Genomic DNA, 23100 nt, shown 5'->3' with positions numbered 1-23100 from the left:
ATATCCATATTTGTATATTTAGTCCATCTCTAATTGTAAGGGTTAATAATGTATTTTCAATTATTACTTTCCATCTGATTTAATCCCCTCTCATTAAATCTTATCCTTAATGTATTAATTATCATTTTTTCTTATTAAATCCTATATTTAAAATATTTTTAACTAATAAATACTACTAATTAGATCTATGCCACTATTTTTAACAATATAAACCAATATATTTTAAAACTAACTTAAAACCAAAACCTTTCTTTACCCAAGTGGCGGCTAAGCAGTTCAACCATCCAAATCAAATTGATCAAACTATGAAGTCATAGTTAGGTAATAAAATTTTTAAAATAGAAATACATATAGAAATTAAAAAAAAAGTATAAAAAATTAGACTACACATTTATAGTATTTTTATTAATAAAATTAAAAAATAAGTTTAATAAACATGAATTATTTTTATTGACAATGAAAATGAAATACATAATTTAGAACCAACCAAAATTGAAATTATTTTACTATTTGGCGAAGATCAAAAGTCAACTTTTGGGTCAAATGTGCTAACTTTTAATGCCATAAATAAATAATACAAATTAATGAAATATAAAAATACATAAATTTTGCAAAAAAAAAGCATTTAGGAACATGTATAATATCTTATATTTACCATATTAAACAAAAAGTAAGTGTGGTATATCAGAATTTTTTTTTGCATAGAGAAATACAAAAAAATTCTAGAAAATTTGAATACATCTATAATTATATATTTAGACTACTATTAAAATATGAATAAACTTGTGGAACTTTATTTTTTCTAAAATACTCATTTTAGAATTTAGTCTCTATTTAATTGTTACGTTTAAATTGTAAATTGGACTACTACCTTTCACCTCATTCAATTCCCTTTATTTAAATCTTATATTTTTTTTATAAACGAACAAAAAAATATACACAATAAAGATAAAACATTACAATAAAAGAGTCTAGCCAAGTGGTAGGCCTGTTTATGATACTTGAGACCACACCTTGATCCGATTATCACATATTTGAAAGAGGTATTCATGTAATTGGATTTGGACTCTGCAATTTACATCCGACTAATAACAAAAACAAAAATAAAAAATGCATAAAGTTCATAAAAAAATTTAGAATACATAATTACTATCATTATCATCATCTGAATTTGGTTGCGTGGAGCACACACACAATTACTAGTATATACACAAAATGATCTATAACAAAACTTTGCTAAACGTAGTCACGGTACCATCTTCTTCACTCTGACCTTGAACAACAATATCGAGACATGCATCCACTAACTACTACACAGGTTTGTGAGCTATCAAGGGATTGACTTCAGCTTCAATATCTTCATTGCTCGAAGATAAGGTCACTATCTCTATACAATCTCTTGTGTTGGGCTAGCAAAATCACCTGCACATAAAGGTGCCAATGGACCGGTTTTGGATTGGGCCCTGTCCAGTCTAAAGTCAATTTGGACGGATTGAATGGACCAACAAGACATCTACATGTGGGCTGCATTTCCATGTTTCAAATTTGAGTTTTAAAGTTGCAAGGCTACAAGTATACAACTACACCGTGTTTCACCTCGTTTTCATTTCATTGTTTCTAACTTGTTCAATTATTTTTCTCTTCAAAGTCCATCTCTGTCAAGATTTTTATTAAACGATCATAAAATTTTATCTATTTATAAAGGGTAAATTACAAAGACTCCCTTATGCTAATGACCGTGAGACAAAAACCCCCCTTCCGTTAACTTTCTTTAAAATTTTCCGTTACAATATTTTTAAATCTCCGCGATAAGAAAAACACTGTTCATCTTCCGAACCTTAGGATACACGAACAGCAGCGGCGCTAAGGGGAGAGAAAAAGAGATCGGGGATTATCGCCGCTACTGTTCTCTACCTTTACAGTATTTTCCCCTCACTTTGTTCATCGCGTCTCTGTATTTTTCCTCAGCATCATATCCAGTTTTGTCCTTCACATGTTTACAGGAGTGAATCACTTCGTCCCGCGCGAAATTGTCGAGTCTCCGGCAAAACTTAACCTTTCCTGGATCCGGTCTGGGCTGCGTAGCACTCCAGCTAAATATCAGTGTCATGGAGATTGAGCGCCTAGGCGCGAACATGGCTTATTCTGATAGGTAGAAAACTTGTCGATCTCCCTTTTCTCTCCTCCCCTATAGCCACCGGAAGAGCAACCCCTCCTCCTCCACTTCCACCGCCGCCTCCGCTTTCAAACCCGTCACCGACTTCCACCGCTGCAACTGATTGCAGCGGAGGATTCGAACTCAGCGGCGAAGAATCCACCACCGGCCTCTCTCTCTCCCTCTCTCTCTCTCTCTCCATCTTTGTTTGGAATTTAATTTTGATTTCGTTCACTTGGGCGATAGACGCAACATCTGCAGCGGCAATAGCAGTAACATTCAAAATCGTCAGGGTCGTTGCTTCTTCTACCACCCGCAGAACAGCGAAGCCAACAACTTTGATTCCTCCAGGGGCCTCCACCAGGCCAGGTATGCTCGCTCTCTGTGCCTGCGGCATCACTAGTATTGTGTTCCTCTTATCGATCTCCTACTGTGTTCCTCTTATCGTCTGTAACAAAGGCTTGTACGTGTTGGCAGGGATCGAACCGTTTGTGAGCTATCATCACGACCTGCCACGAATACAATAAGCCCAGAACATTTGGTTTCTGCTATCTGAATCTCGTTTAGATTTTATGAATTATAAAACACAAATTTTTTGGGAAGTGTGTTTCTTTCTCACTGTCACAAATCTTGTGATGAGGAGATAGAGTTTGAATGGAAATAGAAAATGGGATTTTGATTTTATCGGTGTTTATTGTTGCAACTAAGATTGTGTATTTTGCGGAAATCTGTTTTAGGAGCTTAGGGGATTTGGTGAAGTTCTGGAGTAGCTTGAATGAGCCCAACACATATGCTCTTTATGCGTATCTCAGGGGACTGTATCCACCAGGCCATTGTTCAGAGATTGAAGTTGTAAAATCATCACGAAGGATCTCGATTCGCACAATAAGAAGCCTCTGGGGGAGGGATTTGAAGGAATAGCTGTTAAAATTTGGGGAAAAGGAGAGAACAAGACTCTGTAGAATTTGCTGCATTTGGGTTTTGGAGCATTCCCTATAGAGGAAGAAGAGAGATCGGGGGAGAGAGAGAAATGTGGATTACTGCCTCTATTGTTAGTGTACCTTGAATCGGAGAAGATGAACATTGTTTTTCTCTCAATTGTCTGCAAGGGTAGTATGGAGATTAAAAAATATTGTAATGGCAAATTTCAAGGAAAAGCTAACGAAGGGGATTTTTGTCTCAGAGTCATAGTACAGGGTGATCTTTGTCATAAAACAAAGTACAGGGGGGTCATTGTAATTTACCCTATTATAAATGTTAAGTAGTTGAACATAAATTATATTAATTTCTAAGCATTAATATATGTATGCATATTTTTAGTTCTTCCATCAACTCTCGACATTGCCCAAACATATTTTCATATGAACAATTAAAGATGTATAAATACTTATTTATAGTCATCCCAAATTCAATGTTAGTAACATACTTTTTAGATTTAATTGATTTTTTTCCTAGCACATCTAAGTATAGCTTATCTAAGTATCTTAATTTCCACCATAAACTGAAATGTTTCTTAAAATTGCTTTTAATGAACCTTGTCCGCAAGGTATCTATGCATTAGAAACAAGTCCCAATGGTGCATGAGACATTGTGATAACACACCCATTTCCTACCTTAAACAATACACCGGATACTAATATTTTGAACTTCGAATCAACTGACAATGCTGTAACTTAGTTTTGACAAAACACCTCTAACCGACCTGTTTTTGTTTTCTTACTGATGTGGTATTTTCCGAAAGCAATAAAAAAAAAAAAAAAAACAGAACAGCCCCATGCTGGACAATTACTCGAAGATGGTTAACACATACAGTGGAAGATAAGGCCGCACAGGTGGAATATAATGAAGAGGTGAACTGAATAGTAAAGACTAAAGAGGAACCGCCTATTTTCTTAAGAAAACCAAAAATACTGGTCATAGACCAATAGATCAACATCGGCATTGAAAGTTGGATGTACAAACAACATTTGCGCAGGCATGAAGAAAGGCTAATGAGATATATTCACTCAATGGTATGAATAGACGCACAGATAGATAATGGATATACACGACACTTTTATATATGCCATTTTGATAAAAACATTAAAATTAACACAACACCCTTTTGTTTGCAAGCGGCAAATAGATGTTGCAAAAAATCAGTCGCTGTCTTCAAAAAGGCGAAGGACGAACATCCAGAAGCAACAAAAAACTGCCTGTAATAATGCATGCAAATAACAGCTCCACAAAGGCCAAGTTTAGGACATCTAAAGATGATAATCTTCAATTACATTACAGGTTCAGTTTTGACAGCTTGGTTCATCAGCGCAATCAACTTGCTCCAAAGGGAGTGAAGCAGATGGAGCTGGGGATGGCAATGGTTGACGTGGGTCTGAGTTGAATAGCTCTTCAGTCTTCATAAGCTTCTGGTCTTCATTAGTTGACTTGGGCCTGAAGATTAACACAAACAGATGGGAATATAAATTATTCTTCACTCCATTACAATGGATAGTACTACGCATGATGAAAGGACAATCAAGATCTATCCCAAAAATTAATCGTGAAGGATGACAATTGCCAATAAAGCTTCTCAAGACGCATCTTTTCTAAACAAGAAAGGTGAGCAGTGGTAACCGAGAGGAGAAATACAAAAGAACAAACAACTTTTCATACACACTCACGCTTCCAACCAAGAGCCCCCCCCTGCAGAAATCAAAGACAGCAAAAAATCACCACTTCCAAGTCCAATTAAAACAACTACAATTTTCTGCCCGAATAAAAGATCAAATGCCCACCCAATTCCCCAACTTCAATGTCACACTAACACCGGCCATCACCTTAAATACCTTCAGATCGACTCTGTTTCCCACTTCCTGCAATCTTTTGAGCAGCCACCTCTTTATTTTTCTTAGGAGTTAATTTAGTTTTCTTCACCTTCCTAGGTCCCTTCCCAAATAAACCTCCTTTTAATCTTGCAAAAACTTTTGACACTGAATGACTGAAACAGCTCTGTTCTTCTAACTCTGCCACTTTATGTGGAGATAGATTCAACGTGTCCCAATATACAAGGTTACAGACTTTTAGTTGGGATGAGAAAGCAAGTCTGCTGTGGCTTTCTAACAAAATTTTTGTCTCAGCTGTTGCTGGTGAGCTGATCTATGGCTTAATTGGTCAAGCAGCTTGGTTTTATTTTACTTGGGAGGAGAAGAGGTCTTCAAGAGGTTATTGGATAGAACCTTGTTTTAAAAATGCTAATGTACAGATCTGTTGCTTTATGCGTCCTGGTGCACCATGGCAATTCTTTAAAAATGCTAGTGTACTTATGGGGCCAATAAACTGTGTATATTTTTTTTCTCCAACTATTTCTGTTACCCATAGAAAACATTCCACCCAAATCGAGCTGTTCAGAGATATTCCAAGCGTATGGGCAAAAGGGTAGTTTGGACATTTGCGTTCATCTAATAAGGACCCACAAGCCCTTAATTTTCATTAAACAGGAACATAATTTTAAATTACTTTAATTAGTGATATACACATGCTGATTTACTCTTTTCTCATGCTGTCTAGTGTCTTCCTCTTTCTCTATTTTCTGATTTATTACAAAGGAGACCAATCAGTTAAGGCATCAGAACATATCTGAAGCCTCAATTCATTGTCAATTATCTTCTATATATTAGCAATCAACAGTTGTAGATTTCAAGTTTATAGTTACGATTTTCATTCAAAAAACCGAGTCTCAATTCTTAGACATCGTATGCCCTCGACACCAATCAGAAATCAGGACGTTATTATTTGATGTGCGTTATGGTATGTCTTCTGTGAATAACCCCTTAAATTGGACATTTATAAGACTTGTGTTAGCTTAAACTGTTTTTGGCCATTTGATAAACATGGGGACTTATGTCTAACACTCTTGTACTACTGAAATGGTGGAGCAATCTGTCTCAACTGCTCGGATTGGACCTAAGTACAATGAATAGGTGTTCAATGAAACACTTGGGACCATTTATAGTTATACCCTAGACCTTTGAGATAGATAGGAAAAAATTGGAAAGTTGCACTAACTTGATAATGATACCACACCGAGTATTGAACTGAGTTGCATTTGATATGCGAACCATTGATATCTCAACAAGGTATATTGTAATAGTTTGGAATAGTAATTGAATGAGTGATCATAGTGACATGATCAACCAATTTGTTAGACAAAAAGAACATCTTGGATTACACTCCTTAATAGAAGACTAAACTTTTTAGTATTGGATTTCAACTTGTTTTGAAATCAATTTGCAAAATGAATTTATATTCATAAATAGTTCATTTAATAAAAAGGTGGTTTCAATCATGAGATCCAATCCGAGTAGAGGGTATGACACTACATCTTGCAATCAATGAAGAGGTCTTTCTATGTCGACAATGTTTTGATATTATTGGATGAGAGGAAGAGAGTAGGGGAATAAGCAAGCCAAGCCTACTTGAAAGCTACCCAGGCTCGACTAGCTAAATAGTCAAATTCGGCTCACAATAATTGAGTTCAAGTCGAGATCGACTCATTTTGAGTAGTTAGTCAAGCTGAGTTCGAGCTTCACAATACCCATCTCAATTGGCTCATGAACCTAATCAAACTCATAATAAAACACTATATTTTAATATAGTTGCATTTATAATATAAATAGGCATTAATTTTTTGACATTAACTTATTCATAATATAAATAAATATGTTTATAATTGAATTTCATAATATATTTTTATTTATTGTATTTATAATATTAATTATCTATAATTTTTAATATATTTTGCTTCTTAATATACTTAATATTAATTTATTTCTAATCGACCTTAGTCGAGCTGAGCTCAAGTAGTTTGCAAGTATTGAAGAGTTGAGTTTGAGCCAAATACATGAAGCTCGACTGAGCTCAAGTCTTATTTCGGAATCAACCTTGAGTTTAAGAAGTCTGGTACTCTGCTTGACTCAACCGAGTTACACCCCTAGTAGAGAGCAAGTGTCTATTTGCGTTGAAACCTAATGGCCATCATTTTGAGGTTAAACCAATGTTTTAAAAGCGCAAGGCGCAAAAATAGGCAAAGGTAAATTTGCGCCTGAGGCGCAAGGCGAGGCGCGCGCCTTTTAGAAGGAAGGTGCAAAAATAAAAAATGCTAAAAAATAAAAAAAATGTCAGAAAATTCAAAAAAAATACCAACAATTCAAAAAAATATTAAACATAATATTAATAAAAAAATACAAACTTAAATTTTAAAATAAATGTTTTAAAAAAAACCTATTATCTAAAATTAAAATACATAAACATAAGATGTAAAGCATATTCAAATGAGAACTTAAAAATAAAAACAAACATATAAAACATTTTCAAGCATGTAAAACCACTAATCTCTTTTTTCACCCAATTGCTTTACTTCAAGTAGCTAATGTAATGTAAAACATATTACATTCCTGATTCTACGAGTGGCCTTTGTGCCACGCCCCTCGAGGCAAGCCCAAACAAGTCCATGTTAGGTGTTAAATTCTTAGTTCTCACACAAAAATTAATGAATTTATAACTTTCATTGCCTTTTATGAAGATATTTTATTGCAATGAATGAATGAATATTAGCAAATAGGGGGTTCTCACACCAGGCGCACAAGGCGTGTGCCTTTTGAAAGGGTTGCGCCTAGGACCTAGGCGAGGCGCATACCCTAAAATGTGCCTCGCCTGTGCGCCTAGGCGCGCCTTTTAAATCACTGGGTTAAACCATTAGGTTTGGGTTCTTAGGATGGCTGAAACCCAAACCCCACTTATTAATTAAGTGTTGGGCGGAATTTAAGCCCAATTGGGTTGGGACAGTTCACTAAGAAACTCTTAGTGGATTCGGCTCATGTGCTTTTACATATGAGCCTAAACCATGAGGTGTAACTTGAGAGCTTAGTGGGTCCCATGCCATACAAGGACCAAGTCAAAGGACAAGTTGACACATGTGAGTTTGACTAGCCAGTTATCTAATTTGACTAGATAGTTAAGTTGTTGGATATTTTGGGTTTTCTCTCAAGTTCCTAATATGGTTAGGATTATTTCTTAATTACTAGCTTTCTAAATCAGTTACAAAACTAATTGGAAACTCCCAAGAGGACTCTAAGGCTCCAACTCTATAAAAATTATAATGTAGGAGATTTGAGAGAGAGATTATCATTAAGATTATTCTTTATTGAACCCTAGTTCGATCAACACACTATAGCACATCTACACCAAGTTCGATTCTCACATTTTGGCTAGTTCGATCTCCATATTGGGCTGCACCATCTTCAGTTTTGGAGATATTGGCTGATTCCTTGGGCATGTCACACCACCACTTTGGGGAGCTGCACCTATGGCATCTGTATCAGGCAACATTCTATCAAAATATATTGATTATTCTAGATGGATCTTTGGATAGAAATTTGTTCTCTTAGAAATTCGATTTCTACATGTATGGGCTGATTTAAAATTTTAAAATCCTATCTTTTCTAGGCATGTAAACGAAAAAAATATTCAAACTGAGTCATGTTATATTCGAATTCGAATTCGATTACAAAACTGATTAATCGAATTCAGTTCGATATTCGACGGATATTCAAAAGTAAAAACTGAATTTGAATTCGAATTCGAATTCGACTTAGATAATCGAATATTCGATAAATTCGAATTCGATGGATTAAACCTAATTCTTGAAACAAAACAATCGAGCACTCATTCCCTTTGAATGAACTACAGAGAAAGGAGAAAATATCTTGTTTCACTTTTAATGATCTATGGAAACAAACATGTTTCTATAAATGATGAAGACAAACGAAGAACAAGGGGAAAAATAAAAAGAAAACAAAAAACTAATAAAATCTAGAACAAATAACAAGTCTTCAGTAACATAGAGAAAGCAAGAGAGATGAGGAAGGGGAGAGAGAGAGAGAGAAGAAAAAGGAGAAAATACCTTGTTTCATTTTTAACGATCTATGGAGAAAAACCTGTTTCCATGAATGGTGAAGACAGACAAAGAACAAGGGGGAAAATAAAAAGAAAACAAAAAGCTAATAAAATCTAGAACAAATAACAAGTCTTCGGTAACATAGAGAAAGAAAGCAAGAGAGATGAGGGAGGAGAGAGAGAGAGAGAAGAGAGAGACTTTTACAATCTTTCCGTATGCCGAAAAATCAATGAATAATAGCTGCAACTGTGACTGTAACACTCTTTTGCTTCATCAATACATGACCTTATTTGCCTTTAATATATGCTACTCATATTTTTGAAGTCTCTTATGAAAAAACCAGTAAAACCAGACGCTAGGGGAAGAAGTTGATACAAGGTAATGAAAAATGGGAGATAGAAGGGAGAGGTAATTAATTGTCGTTTTTATATAATAATGTATCTAATATCATAAAGTTAAGACACTTTGGCCGAGTTTTTAAGATATGTATCTTTCTTTTATAAAAAGCCATGACACTTATAAATAATATATTATATTATATTATAATAATTGAATTCGAATAATTCTCGAATCGAATCAACGTGTATTTGATTTCGATTCAATTACTTTCGAATTCGAATTTTTGAATACTGTTGACACCCCTATACCTTTCCACCCAGCAAGGTTTGACCTTTTTGGGCCAAGATCAGTCCTTTCTACATCAAAGATTTTTTTTGAAGAATAAAATGAGAATTTTATTTAATAAAAAAAGAAAGATACCGTCCATCTGACACCTATCTTGCAAATCAAAACAGCTCACACCTAAACAACATATACTGATACAAAACTGAGAAATTTACAATGATTGAATTTCAGGTACATTCCAGAAATTCTCCCCCAAATCTAACCTACTAACTCGATCAAAGTCTGGAAGCACCCAAACCCAATCTGCTACTAGATTCCCCACCATAGCCACCAGAGTTTCAGAATTTTTTGATTTATCTTCAAAAATCCTTTTGTTTCTTTCAATACACAAAGTCCAGCATACAGTAAAGGGAATGCTGCTCCAAACTATCCTTGCTTCATGGGGAGTGGGGATCCCTGCAGGGATGGGGACGGGGACAGGGATGGGGAGTGGCTCCCCGTCTCTGCCCCGCCTCATTGCCATTCCCATCTCTTACAAAGGTCTTCTCCAGTTAGAGGCACAGCATGAGCTCCACAAAATAATGTTATTGAACCTGGTGCTGGAAAGAAGTTAGGGGGAGTTCATGGCAGAAGTGATCATGGAACAAGTGTCCCCAAGAAGTTTCCATAGCATTGATAGAAACAAGTATACTATTGGGCCAATTGACATACCATTGACTTTTTTATGATTCACAGAGCCCACCCACCACGTGGGCTCATCATGAAACAGTAGTTGTGAATTACCCAGTGTTCAGATTCCATCAATTGATCCTACTACTACCCCCCAAGTGGAGGCATAGGGAAGGAAATCATATCAATTACTCGTGAGGAATACTTTAGCACCTTCCCAGTCGAATCCTTCAATTTGGATTGATGGTTTTGGGGTATCAGAATACATGACTAGGCTTTCAGGTGGGTATTCTGCCATGTCTACCACTCCATCTTATTACTATTCTTGATGGTACCATTACTTATTTTTGGTGATGGTAAGGCTCCTTTAGGTTATAACCTTAACTAACATCTGTGCTTCATACGTTCCTAAATTTCCCCTTTGTTTATTATTTGTCAATAACCTAACTCATTCCACCCATACCATCTTGATGATAGTAATATGCACAGAGCTCTTCATTCATCACTCACACCTTACCAATGGCACTGCCAATTGGGTCATCCATCTTTTCCTCTTTAGCAATAGTTAATTCCTTTGTTAGGCCATGCATCTTAGAATTCGAGTCACATGCAGTTTCTTTTGTTCTCCGATACAATAATAAAGCTCTGGGTCCTTTTTTCTTTAGTTCATTCAGATATCATGGGCCCTAAATGTGCCACTTCTTATGATGGCTTCAAGTACTTTCTCATTTTCATGGATGATTTTTTTTTTTTTTATCAATAAAACTACATTTCATTAAGATCAGAAGGAAAATACAGACCCTTGGGGAGGCACAAGATGCTGCCTCTACAATACATGAAACCCAAATAACAGAAACATAAAAACTATAACAAGGAGTACAAGAGTGCTACTACAACATAACAGTTAAACCCAAAACAATGTTTCCCTATTTGTCCCTTGTTTTGCCAAAATATCAGTGAGAGCATTAGCAGATCTTTCCACCCACTGTACTGTAACAAACATATTTCTTGTCAGCCATTTATACTTCTTCAGCTCATTCTTGTAAATCCATGTAACCTCCTCTGAATTATTTAGCCACACCACTACTATCTTAGAGTCTCCTTCAATCAGCAACTGTTCCACACCCAATTCTTTTGCAAGAAGGACTCCTTGTATGGCACCTAACAATTCTGCTACAAAATTCCCAACTCCCAATGGGCCAGAGTAGAGAAGGATGACCTCTCCGGCCTCATTTCTCAAAACTACTCCCAATCCAGAGGGCCCTGGGTTACCCTAGCTGCTCCCAACATAATTCAGTTTGTATAAGTCCTGACATTTATGGATGAGAAGCTTGCTACTGCTGTCCAGTTCCTCCATAGATCATGTAGAGAAGATGGGCCGAATGGCCCATAGGCTGTTTATCCTTTTTTATTTTTATGTTCTTTGCTGTAATGGGCCTTAATCTGGGCTTTATTCTTTCTTGTGTATATTTTTTAATTTTCTGCCCAACTAGGGGCCTCTCTGTAAATTATTAAAGTTTAACTTAATGAAATAGAATTAGGGGTGTAAGAGAGAAGGTTATGTTCGAAAATCTCTCTACGAACCCTAGTTGTCGCCACCTTCTTCTTCTTCTTCTCTCTCCTTGAAACCTGATTTCTACTGCTGCCTTTTGATTTTCTGCAACTTTTTGAACAGTCCTTTCTTTTTAAAAGGCTGTTTTTCTTCTGATCATTAAAGGAGAAGGGATGAAACAGTGCCATAGACTTTCACCAGTGTATTGCCCTATTCATGATGCAATCCTTCAAGGCCTGGCTGCTCCCTTCCTTCTCTTGGAATAATCTAGCATTACTTTCTTCCCAAACTGTCAAGATCAAAGCTGCTCTTGCACACCTCCACATGCTTCTTCCTCTTTCATGGGACCAAGAGAAGGTAGATGAGTTGAACAACAAGCTTAATTCTGTTGGCATCTCCCACCTACACCCAAATAAGGAGAAAAGCCAAACCCAAAGCTCTGCAGTGACATCACAGGATAGAAATAAATGATAACAGTCCTCACCATGGCATCTACAAAGAGTACACCAATTAGGAGAGATACAAAGAAAGGGTCTTCTCTTTTGTAGGTTATCCATGGTTTTGACTTTCCCATGGCGCACTTCCAAACAAAAAGCCATTACCTTAGGGGAGACCGGCCTACACCAGACTTCTTTCGGAAGGGAAATCCTATTGAGAGGATGCAATGCAAAGTGATTTAAAAAAGGAACCAAAGGAAAATAACCCTTTAGGGTGAGGGGCCCAAATCCTCTTGTCAGGCAAAGAAGGATACTACCACACTTTTTCAAGGAGGCAAAGCAAATTAGACAAACAATCAATTTCCCCGTCCCTTAATCCTCGATGAAACCAAAATCCCTAGACAAAGGCAATAGATTTAAAGGAGAGGGAAGGAATTTTGAAATCACCTCATTTTTATACAAAGAAGTAGAAAACAAGGAAAAAGTTCTTTAAGAGGGAGATCCCCAGCCCAAGTGTCTTCCCAAAAACAAACAGAATTACCATAACAAGTATCATACATTCATACCTGACACAACTGAGAAACTATGGGAGAATTTTGTGGATTACCTTGCAAGGTGTTGCCATGTTAGCCCTTCTTGATCCACTAGGGTCACATCCATTTTCAAAGCAACCATGTATACTCTTCAACACTTCGTGCCAAAGTCTCCAAAGGTCATCTCCATAACTACTTCCCTAGCAGAGCCAAATTCTTTTTGATCAAATTTCCTAAACCTAATCCCCCTTACTCTTTGCTTCTACCCACAACTTCCCATCTGATCAAATGATAGCTTTTACCCTTCTCCCGGTAACCAAATTTCTTCGTTTCCCTAGGCGGTATCCTAAAGACAAACTAGTAATAAGTAGGTAGGTTTGTGAGGGTAGCTCTTATCAATGTGATCCTTCCACCAAACGAGATATAATTCTTCTTCCACACCACTAACCTCTTCTCAAACTTCTCTACGACTGGAGTCCGAAACCTACTCTCCCTAGGATTTGCCCCTAACGGAAGCCCTAAATAGGACATAGGCCGAGACAAACAAAATTGATCCCCGTTATGCAGCTCTTTTCTAAGTTGCTTTTCAAATTGGTGATTTCTTCAAAGGCCTTAATCAACTCCTTTAAGTCTCCCACCTTCTCACTAAAACTCCCATCACAACAAATCATTAAATCATCTGCAAACAAAAGATGGGTAATTGGAACTTGGATCCTGCCTATTCTCCAACCACTTATGACTTCTTCCCTATCAGCCCTAATGACAATTCGACTGAAATCATCAACTACCAAGGTAAAGAGAAAAGGTGAAAGGGGATTCCCTTGGGCTGGAAAGAAGTCCCTTACCACTCCGTTTACTAGGAGGGAATAATTACAGCTACTGACACAACCCATCATCCATCTGCAACGCCTTTCCCCAAACCCACATTTCCTCAACACCTCTAATAACAACTGCCAATCCACCAGATCATAGGAATTCCCTAGGTGCAACTTACAAACAACACTCATTTTCCTGGATCTCTTCATCTCCTCCACAAACTCACTTGCAATCAAGATTTGATCAATTATCTAATGTCCTCAAATGAAAGCCCCTTGGGCCTGACTAATGATGTAAGGGAGGGCTTCTTTAATCCTCAAAGAAAGAACCTTGGCCAATATCTTATACATACTTGCCACTAAACTAATTGGCCTAAAGTCCTTAGGAGGGAAAATCAGATTTCTTTGGGATTAGAGCCAAAAAAGTACCATTGATGCCTTGGCTAACTACATGCTTGTCTGCAAACTCCTAAAAGACATCACAAAGATCACCTTTTATCACCTTCCAACAGTCTTGGTAGATGCTATAGAAAAGCTATTCAGGCCTGGAGCTTTCAATCTATCCATCAAAAACACTGCCTTTTTAATCTCTTCTTCCACAAAATTCCTTTCCAACCACCTCATCCAATCTTGGCCAATCAACCCCTTCCATTTTAAGCCTCTCATTCAAGGATCATCTATAAATTGATTTAAAGTGATCCGCAAACATCCAGGCAATATCCTCCAGGTTAGAGAATACCTCCCCTCCTTATCTCTAGCTTCAACACAAAATTCTTCCTTCTCCCATTTGCCATATCGTAAAAGGACTAGGTATTTCCTTCACACTCCTTAATCCACCTATGGCTTGATTTTTGCCACCAACTTATTTCTTGCAGCACCTCTTCCAATTCTTTCTTCAATTGTCTCCTCAAATCTCTATCATTCTCATCTAGCCCCGTCTGGGAGTCTATCTCGTCCAACTCCACTATCCTAGAGGTTAAGGCTACTTTTCAATCCTCTATTCTCCCAAATCGATCCCTATTCCACTCTCTTATTTTGGACCTTAATTTCTGCAGTTTCTTGTGAAATCTTACCCCTTTCCACTTTACTCCCCCCAATTCCTCATTCCACCACGTTTTTACATTGTTCACAAAACCTGAGTGAGTAAGCCGCATATTCTCTAACCTAAACGGTCTGGGTCCATAGCTAAAATCCTCCATACCTAATCTTATAGGACAATGATCCAAGATTACCGGGGGAAAAGCTCTACACATTAGGTTGCCCCAATAATTCTCCCAGGCTAGGCTAAAGATGAATCTATCCAACTTTGACCACAAAGGAGATTTCCTGTAGGTTAGACCAAGTGAATCTGGCTTGTAAAAGTGGAATTTCCTCTAACTCGCAATGCACAATAAAGCTATTAAACTTCCTCATAGTAGTCATAATGGACTATTGGGGATTGCTAGTTTCCTTAGAAAACAACATAACATTAAAATCTCCTCCCAGACACCATGAGCCTTCCCACAAAACCTGAATTGTGTATAGCTCATCCCACATGTCATTCTTTTCCTTATAGGTATTGGGCCCATAGCTATTAGTTAACACCCACGTAGGTATTAGGCCCATAGATATCAACTCCTCCACTAGTTCTACTACATCCTCTTTCCATAGTGTAACAATCCCTCCTAAAGCTTCCCAAGAAGGGGATGAACTCCATCTAACTCCTCTTGATCTCCATACACTTCTCACCCACCATCCATCTAGTTCTGGCAATTTTGCTTCTTGTACAAGTACAATGTCAAGCTTTTCTCTCTTTAGCAGATCCATAATGACCCTCCTTTTCCTTGCACTCCCCAATTCTCACATTCCAACAAACCAATCACATCGACACAGATCATAAAAAAACCATCAACCAATAACCACTACTCCTTACTTCACGCCCTTCCTTCTATCTCCCCTACCACTAAACTCTAAATCCCCTTCGATATCACAGATTAATCCTTCCACCTCAGATATTTTTTTTTCTTTTCACCCTCTTGGTTTCTTCACCCTTTTCATTATTCATATTCACCTCTCCTATTCTGCTAGTCCTTACAAACGTCTGACCCCTCTCATCGGTGGGACCCTCATTCAAGGTCTGAAGCCTTCCTATATCAAAGTCAAACCCTCCCTTACCATCACCCCTCACAATCTCATTGTACCCTACCACATAACCTTCCTTTTGACTGAGTTCCTCAAACTCTGCACAAATCAGACACCAGATTTTATAACTCTCCCCCTTTCCCCTCATTGTAACCTTCCCAAACTCTTTCCTCTATTTTACCACTTAGATGGGATGTCGGTACACCGGTTTTAGGCATAACACACCAATTGGTAACCAAAAATAAATTGACAACAATACCTCAGTGAGGAAGGAGAGCACAAGGACCACTTGGGATAGATTATTGACCAACTACGACCAATTTTAGTGTCGGTCCCCTACTAGGCGACTCCTACGGTGTGGACATGGTAATGCAAACACCATCATCTTACCTACAATCTTGTAGACCCAAAATCTGTTTAACCCTTCCTGGAACACCCAAAATCTATTCATATGTCCCTAGAAAAACCAACAACACCATCTTCGTCTTCAAGGAACAAAGTCTCCGTACTCAAACTCCTTGTCCCTAACAAGTTTTCCTTCGCTTGCAAATCCATGCTGCCAAAACTCAAGGTTCCAAATGAGTCATCTGAGTCATATTCATCATTGTTATCTACTTATACCCAATCTGTGTTTTCCAACTTCTCCATGTCGCTACGCCTAATGCACCTTGGATTCCATCCCTCAAGGGTTAGGTGATTCACCATTTTTTGTTGGGATCCATTGAAAAGAACTGTTGGGCTTCACACTAATTTCAATAGTTCGTTGCTAAGAGTTGAGCTCGATGAAGAAGATGATAGATTGTTAGAGGCGTCAATCAAATTCTCCCCCTTGGACCACGTGTGGTTTTAAGTTAAAATGTGACTTTAAAAACTTAAGAGGCATGGTTGTGGGCTCGGTGTTTGGCCGATCCAACCCAATCTCCATACTAATCATCGGCTCAAGTTAAGAAGAAAGGCCCACTGGCTCGGTGCCTCTACATGTGCCATCTGATCACACATGACTCATTAATCCACCATCTCTGCTAACTCAAATTTCAGCGCCCATGTTTCATAGCTCAGGACGAGGAATAACAACTGCCTCTTGTTTACTTCCCTCACCAATATTAACTGCTATTGTGGCATTATTCCCAACCCCCACCTGTGCATTGTTTCTACTGCATGGCAGGAGGTTTCAGGTATTTCAAACCTTTCACCTTCCATCTTCCCCACATCTTTTTGGCTCCCTAGTAAATGCTGCCTATTTTGGTATAATTTCCGTTCGAATTTGAATCTTCCAATCCCCTTGTTCCACGTACAACTTCTTCAACCTTTTCCCCTCCCTCCATTCTAGCCTCTTTCCACAAGCTTGCTTCAATGGAGGAAGCCAACTAAACTGATACAAAGACATCTTCCACCCTTATTTGCACCTTCCTTCAAGCTTCACCCAGCTTAGAAGAATGGCTACAGAGTGGAGACCCCAATAATCACTATCTAGTCGCTGTCCACACATCAGTGCAATGGATTATGCTACTTCTTGCCTCTAAAGATGAGAAGGCAGCCCAATTATGCGCACCAGTACCTCGTCTTCAACAAAGTAATCCTTAGAGTTAGAGAGAGGATTCCACCTAAAGATTGTCAAAGCTCCTAACTCAGTCTAAAGATTAGCAACTGAGAGGCCTACTTTATTCTCTTAGTAGAAGTTCAAGACTGCTAAAAGTCTTGAACCCTAATAGATTTCAGGTTCGAAAAAAGGAGAAAAAAGTATAGAGGAGAGAGGAGAAAGAGTAGAGAGAGAGCAGTAGAACACAAGAATTGAAAGGAAGGACAAAATCTGAATATTCTGTCGCCGCCACTTCTATTTAGTATTTATAGGTTATGCTAGTTACATGAAAGGACAAATCTGCCCTTGGTATTTACATAACACATAAAACAATATAAAACTGAAATATAAATAACAACGGAATAACAGATTGACCATCAGCTAGCCCTAAGATGACTAGGGCACATTCTACCCTACGGACAGAGTGGGTCCACAGTTGTGGGGCCCACATCAGTGTTCTCTACACTCCCCCTCAAGTTGGGAATAAAAGTTTATCATTCCCAACTTGGATAGATCCGCCTCTAGCTTCTTTCTTGATACGACTTTAGTGAGGATACCTGCTAATTGCATACTGGATGTGATGTAAGGGAGGCATACTTCTTGAGATGAGACCCTCTCTCGTACAAAATGTCGGTCAACATCAATGTGTTTGGTTCTGTCATGCTGCACTGGATTATGTGCGATATTAATAGCTGCTTGATTATCACAATACAGCATCAGGGGCTTCTCATACTCGATACCCAACTCCTCAAGTAGAGATCTCGGCCATAGGATTTCGGCCACTCCGTTAGCCATTGATCTGTATTCTACTTCAGCACTAGATCGGGAGACAACACTTTGTTTCTTACTTCTCCAAGAGACAAGATTACCTCCCACAAGAGCACAAAATCCTAAGGTAGACCTTCTGTCATCAACACTCCCAGCCCAATCGGAATCCGTATAGACCTCCACCATCATGTAGTTATTGTTCTTGAACAGTATACCCCTACCTGGGCATCTCTTCAGGTATGCTAATATCCTTTCAACTGCAAGATGTGAAGTTCTAGGAGAATGCATGTACTGTCTGACAACACTAACAGCATAAGTAATATCTGGCCAAGTGAGGCAGAGATATAGGAGCTTTCCTACCAATCGCTAGAACATAACCTTGTCATCAAGAGGCTCCCCACTCTCTGCACTAATCCTGTGGTTCTGTTCAATGGGTGTATCCGCAGGCTTGACACCTAACTTCCTAGTTTTTGCCAGTAGATCTAGGACATATTTCCTCTGAGATATAAAGATCCCCTGTTTGGATCTAGCAACCTCAATACCCAAAAAATACCGAGGTACACCAAGGTCTTTCACCTCAAATTCTTGATTTAGGAGCTGTTTAAGGGACTCAACCTCATGACTATCATTCCCAATCACCACAATATCATCAACATATACTGCAAGTAGTGTCAAGGAGGACTCTACCCTCTTGATGAATAGAGTATGATCTGACTGGGCCTGTACATAACCGAACTTCACAAGGGCTACTCTGAATCTATCGAACCAAGCCCTAGGTGACTGCTTCAAACCATACAAAGCCTTGTTGAGCCGACAGACCTTCTTACCTGTTTCTGCATCATAGAATCCAGGAGGCAAACACATGTAAACCTCTTCCTATAGGTCTCCATTCAGAAAAGCATTTTTCACGTCCATTTGGTATAAAGGCCAAGTGTGACTTGATGCAAGGAATAATAGGACTCGAATGGTGGTCATCTTGGCTACCGGGGCAAAGGTCTCCAAGTAATCTATACCATAAGTCTGGGTGAACCCTTTTGCAACAAACCGAGCTTTATACCTCTCAATGGATCCATCTGCATTGTGCTTCATGGTAAATACCCATCTACAGCCAACTGGTTTCTTTCCTTTGGGCAGATCAACTAGCTCCCAGGTGTTATTTTTCAACAGGGCATCCATCTCAACTTGCATTGCATCTTTCCATTCCGGGACGGATAGGGCTTCTTGCACTGTTCTTGGAATAGGGACATTGGCAATAGAACTAAGGTAGGACCTGTAGATAGGAGATAGGCGATCATAGGATAAAAATTGGGAAATACAGTGGGTTGTAGATGTGGTACAATGTCGTTTCCCTTTACGGATGGCAATCAGACAGTCAAGATCACCTGCAGGAGGTGGAAGAGCAACAATAGAGGAAGTCTCTGTGGGGCCTGGGACTGTAATACCTGGACTTGGAGCTGCAGATGAGATTAGAACTAGCCTGGACTGGTGATGACCAGGATCAACCTGCCAGAATCGCCTGTGATAGACCCGCAACTCCTGATCCCTCTGACCACCCTCACAATTGCAGCTCTCATCGCCCAATGGAATAGGTAAAGGAACTGCCCCACTCTCACTGCTCTCCCCCTGAGGAAAAGGACTCAAACCCCCACTCTCACTGCTCTCCCCATGAGGAGAAACCCGAGGATAATAGGGTGTCTCCTCAAAGAAAGTGACATCCATGGAGACAAACTTCCTCCCTGAGACAGGATCATAGCAGCAATAACCCTTTTGAATTTGTGCATAACCAAGGAAAATGCATTTGGAGGCCTTGGGTTCGAACTTGGAGTGATGGGGTCCGAGAAGCTGAACAAAAAAGGTACAACCAAATGTTTTAAGGGGAATAAAAAACAACTCCTCACTTGAGTATACAAGGGAAAAAGGAGGTCTCATATCAAGGATACTGCCGTGAGGATAGCATCACCCTAAAAGCGAATAGGGACATTGGAGGTAAACATAAGACTTTTAGCCACCTCCAAGATGTGCCTATTCTTCCTTTCTGCAACTCCATTCTGCTGAGGTGTATGAGGGCAAGAGCTCTGGTGTATAACCCTATGATTAAGAAGGTAAGATGCCAATGGTTTAGCAAAGTATTCCTTTAAGTTATCGGATCTAAGAACTTTGATCTTGGCATCAAATTGGGTTATGATCATTTGGTGAAAGTTTTGGGTCAGGGCAGGAACCTCATCTCGTGAACGCATGAGATAAACCCAAGAAAAACGGGTATGGTCATCAACAAATAACAAGAAATATCTGTACCCACCCATGGAAGGGTTGTGATAGGGCCCCCAAACATCAGTATGCACAATATCAAAAGAATTATTACTCAATAAATAAGACTTTCTACAATGTTTAGCAAACTCACAACTTTCACACTGCAACTGAGACAACTCAATAGATTCAAATAAAGCAGGAAACAAACTCTTTAGAGACCGAAAGGACAAATGACCCAATCGGTTATGCCAAAGCATAACCGAACTCACACTCTGAGAAACAAAACACATCTTTTCTACTGACTCTTCCTGACGAGACCTCTCCCCGAGAAGATAGATCCCATTCGTCTCACGGCCAGTCCCAATCACCTTCTTCGTCTCCAAGTCCTGAAAAACACATCGGTCAGGGAAGAAGGTTACTGAGCAGTTCATATGCTTGGTAATACTACTGACTGAAAGAAGATTAGTATCAAGCTTAGGAACGTGCAAAACAGATGACAGGGAGATAGTATCTGATAACTTAATGTCACCCTTCCCAAAAAGAGGGACCAGGGAGCCATGAGCAATAGATACTTTATCCCTACCCGAAGACAAATGGTAAGTGGTAAACAGTGAAGGCAAGCTAGTCATGTGGTCGGATGCACCAGAATCTATTACCCAACAAGGTTCAATAGTACCTAGAGCAAAGGCATGGTAGGCTGAAGCTCGAGTACCTGAATGTGCGAAGGCAGATGTGGCAGGAGCTGATGGTGACTGCGGTGGCTGAGCTGAACTTCCAACTTCCTTTTCTAACTGTATTAGGGCAGCCCGAATTGCAGCTAAGGTCTCTAAAGGTGTTCCTCTTGTGCCAGATGAGGATGCTGAATCAGTGTTCACGACCACATGAGCATTGCCCTTCTTGCTTCTCAACTTTGCCGGAACCAAGTTAGGATGCAGTTTCCAACATGTTTCTTTTGTATGTTTGGGTTTCTTACAATGTTCACATACCACATCCTTTTTGTCTTCCTTCCTCCTGTTGTTCTCTGAATCACCCCTGATTTGGGCTTGACAGCGACAAAGGCTGGTGTGAGAGGCTGAGGTTGCATCATAACTTTCCTTATGGTCTCTTCACTATGTACTAAGGAGTATGCCTTAGAGAGAGTCACACTGTCTCTAGTCAAAATTTGTTGTCGCACAATATCATACTCTGAATTTAGGCCCACCAGAAACTCAAACACCCGGTTTGTCTCGACTTGCTTTCTATATATCTATGCATCTTTGAGACTCTCCCACTCAAGAGCCTCTAAGTGATCAATCTCATGCCACAGAGACTACAAGGTAGAGAAGTATACTGAAATCGGTTTCTCTCCTTGTTTAAGGTTTTTCACTTCACATTTCAATTCATATGCTCTAGCAACATTAAGGGGTTGGGAATAAATTTCTTTCATAACAGCCCATATCTCCTTAGCTGTCTTTGCCCACAAGTAATTTTGGCTAATATGAGGCTGCATAGAATTACACAACCATGTCATAACCAAGTAGTTTTCTTGGATCCACTTGGTATACGTAGGATCTCCCTTGGGGGGTTCTTTCACATCTCCCAAGAGGTACCCTAATTTATCTCTTCCCCCAATAGCCATCACAGCTGATTGGGCCCATTCCAAATAGTTTGATCCATCGAACTTGACAGTTGTAATCTGACCACCTGTCTCAAAAACACTACCATAACTGTTGTTCCCGAAACTGCCTTTTGCCTGATTTTTAAACTCCATCTCGGTTAAGTCTCAAAAACAACACTTGGACTACCAATCACAATCAAAACAGTGTAGGACCAATCTGTATTCACAGTGTATGTGCACAAAACAGGTAGAAATCTGATCTGAAACCAACTAGGAAACACAACAGCAGCAGTCTGTATAGTTCTCACCCCTTAAGAGAGTTCGAAAACCCCAAAAGGATCTAAAAAATCAACTTAGAAGCAGGTCTGATATGCTTGGCAGAATTAGAGTTTTAATCAGTCCTTAAAGAAAACATTTCAGTTGCACATTCCAATCAGTACTGTACAGATAGACTTGCAGTAGGGTTAATATGAAACCTTAAAAGCTGATCAATGCTAACAAAACTTGAGGACAACTCCAGGTAAATCGCAAGGTTCAGTCTAACATTAGGGCTTGCCGCAAGCTTATTAGGTTTGCCGCAAGATCACTTTCAAACCCCAGAGTAGGAGAAAAGAACCCCAAGGCAGTTCGGCCTAACAGTAGGGTTTGCTGTAAAACCCTAGAGAATAGAAGGGAGAAAACCCTAGAATAGTTCGGCCGCCCTTTCCAGATAAGTCCAACCTATCCTCTCCGATAGTACTTCTCTTAGAAAATAGATAACTTACAAGAAAAAACTGTTTGCTGCCTTCCAAGGTTACCCGAACCCTCTTCTCTGATTCTTCCTAATCACCAACACTCTGGAATCGTGACACGTCTTCAATAGCGGCTAAACCCTCTGGCGATCTCCAAGAATCAGTCCACAAACTCCACTTTCTCAGCTTCCAGCCCTAGGGGATTCTCATGTGGTCGGCTGGAATAGACTCACATGAGAAACCCTAGCCTTGCTCTGATACCAAGTAGAAGTTCAAGACTGCTATCAATCTTGAACCCTAATAGATTTCAGGTTCGAAAAAAGTATAGAGGAGAG

The 23100-nt window shown here is 39.1% G+C and overlaps 1 protein-coding gene and 1 long non-coding RNA gene across 6 annotated transcripts in view; one reads left to right on the top strand and one right to left on the bottom strand.

The window, feature by feature from the left end:
• The first annotated feature begins 1244 nt into the window (after window positions 1-1244).
• LOC104610851 (uncharacterized) lies at window positions 1245-3466 on the top strand. The gene is made up of 2 exons (XR_737515.3): window positions 1245-2524; window positions 2633-3466. It is a non-coding gene; the product is annotated as an uncharacterized LOC104610851 (long non-coding RNA).
• Window positions 3467-4186: 720 nt separating this feature from the next.
• The window catches only part of LOC104610850 (lysine-specific demethylase JMJ29-like), a 64341-nt gene continuing 45427 nt past the window's right edge, over window positions 4187-23100 (bottom strand). For 3 of the 5 annotated variants that reach the window (XM_088903577.1, XM_010277672.3, XM_010277674.3), the window contains one exon: window positions 4187-4585. In XM_088903577.1, the coding sequence (XP_088759703.1) occupies window positions 4435-4585 (151 nt within the window). In that variant the 3' untranslated portion in view covers window positions 4187-4434. Of the gene's footprint in view, window positions 4586-8393; window positions 8506-23100 lie in introns of all 5 variants that reach the window. The other 2 variants (XM_010277673.3, XM_088903578.1) reach the window with 2 other exon arrangements.

Source organism: Nelumbo nucifera, chromosome 4 (genome assembly GCF_055504915.1).
Source record: "Nelumbo nucifera cultivar China Antique chromosome 4, China Antique-T2T, whole genome shotgun sequence".
Taxonomy (NCBI): Eukaryota; Viridiplantae; Streptophyta; class Magnoliopsida; order Proteales; family Nelumbonaceae; genus Nelumbo; species Nelumbo nucifera.
This window is presented reverse-complemented; position numbering and strand designations above follow the sequence as displayed.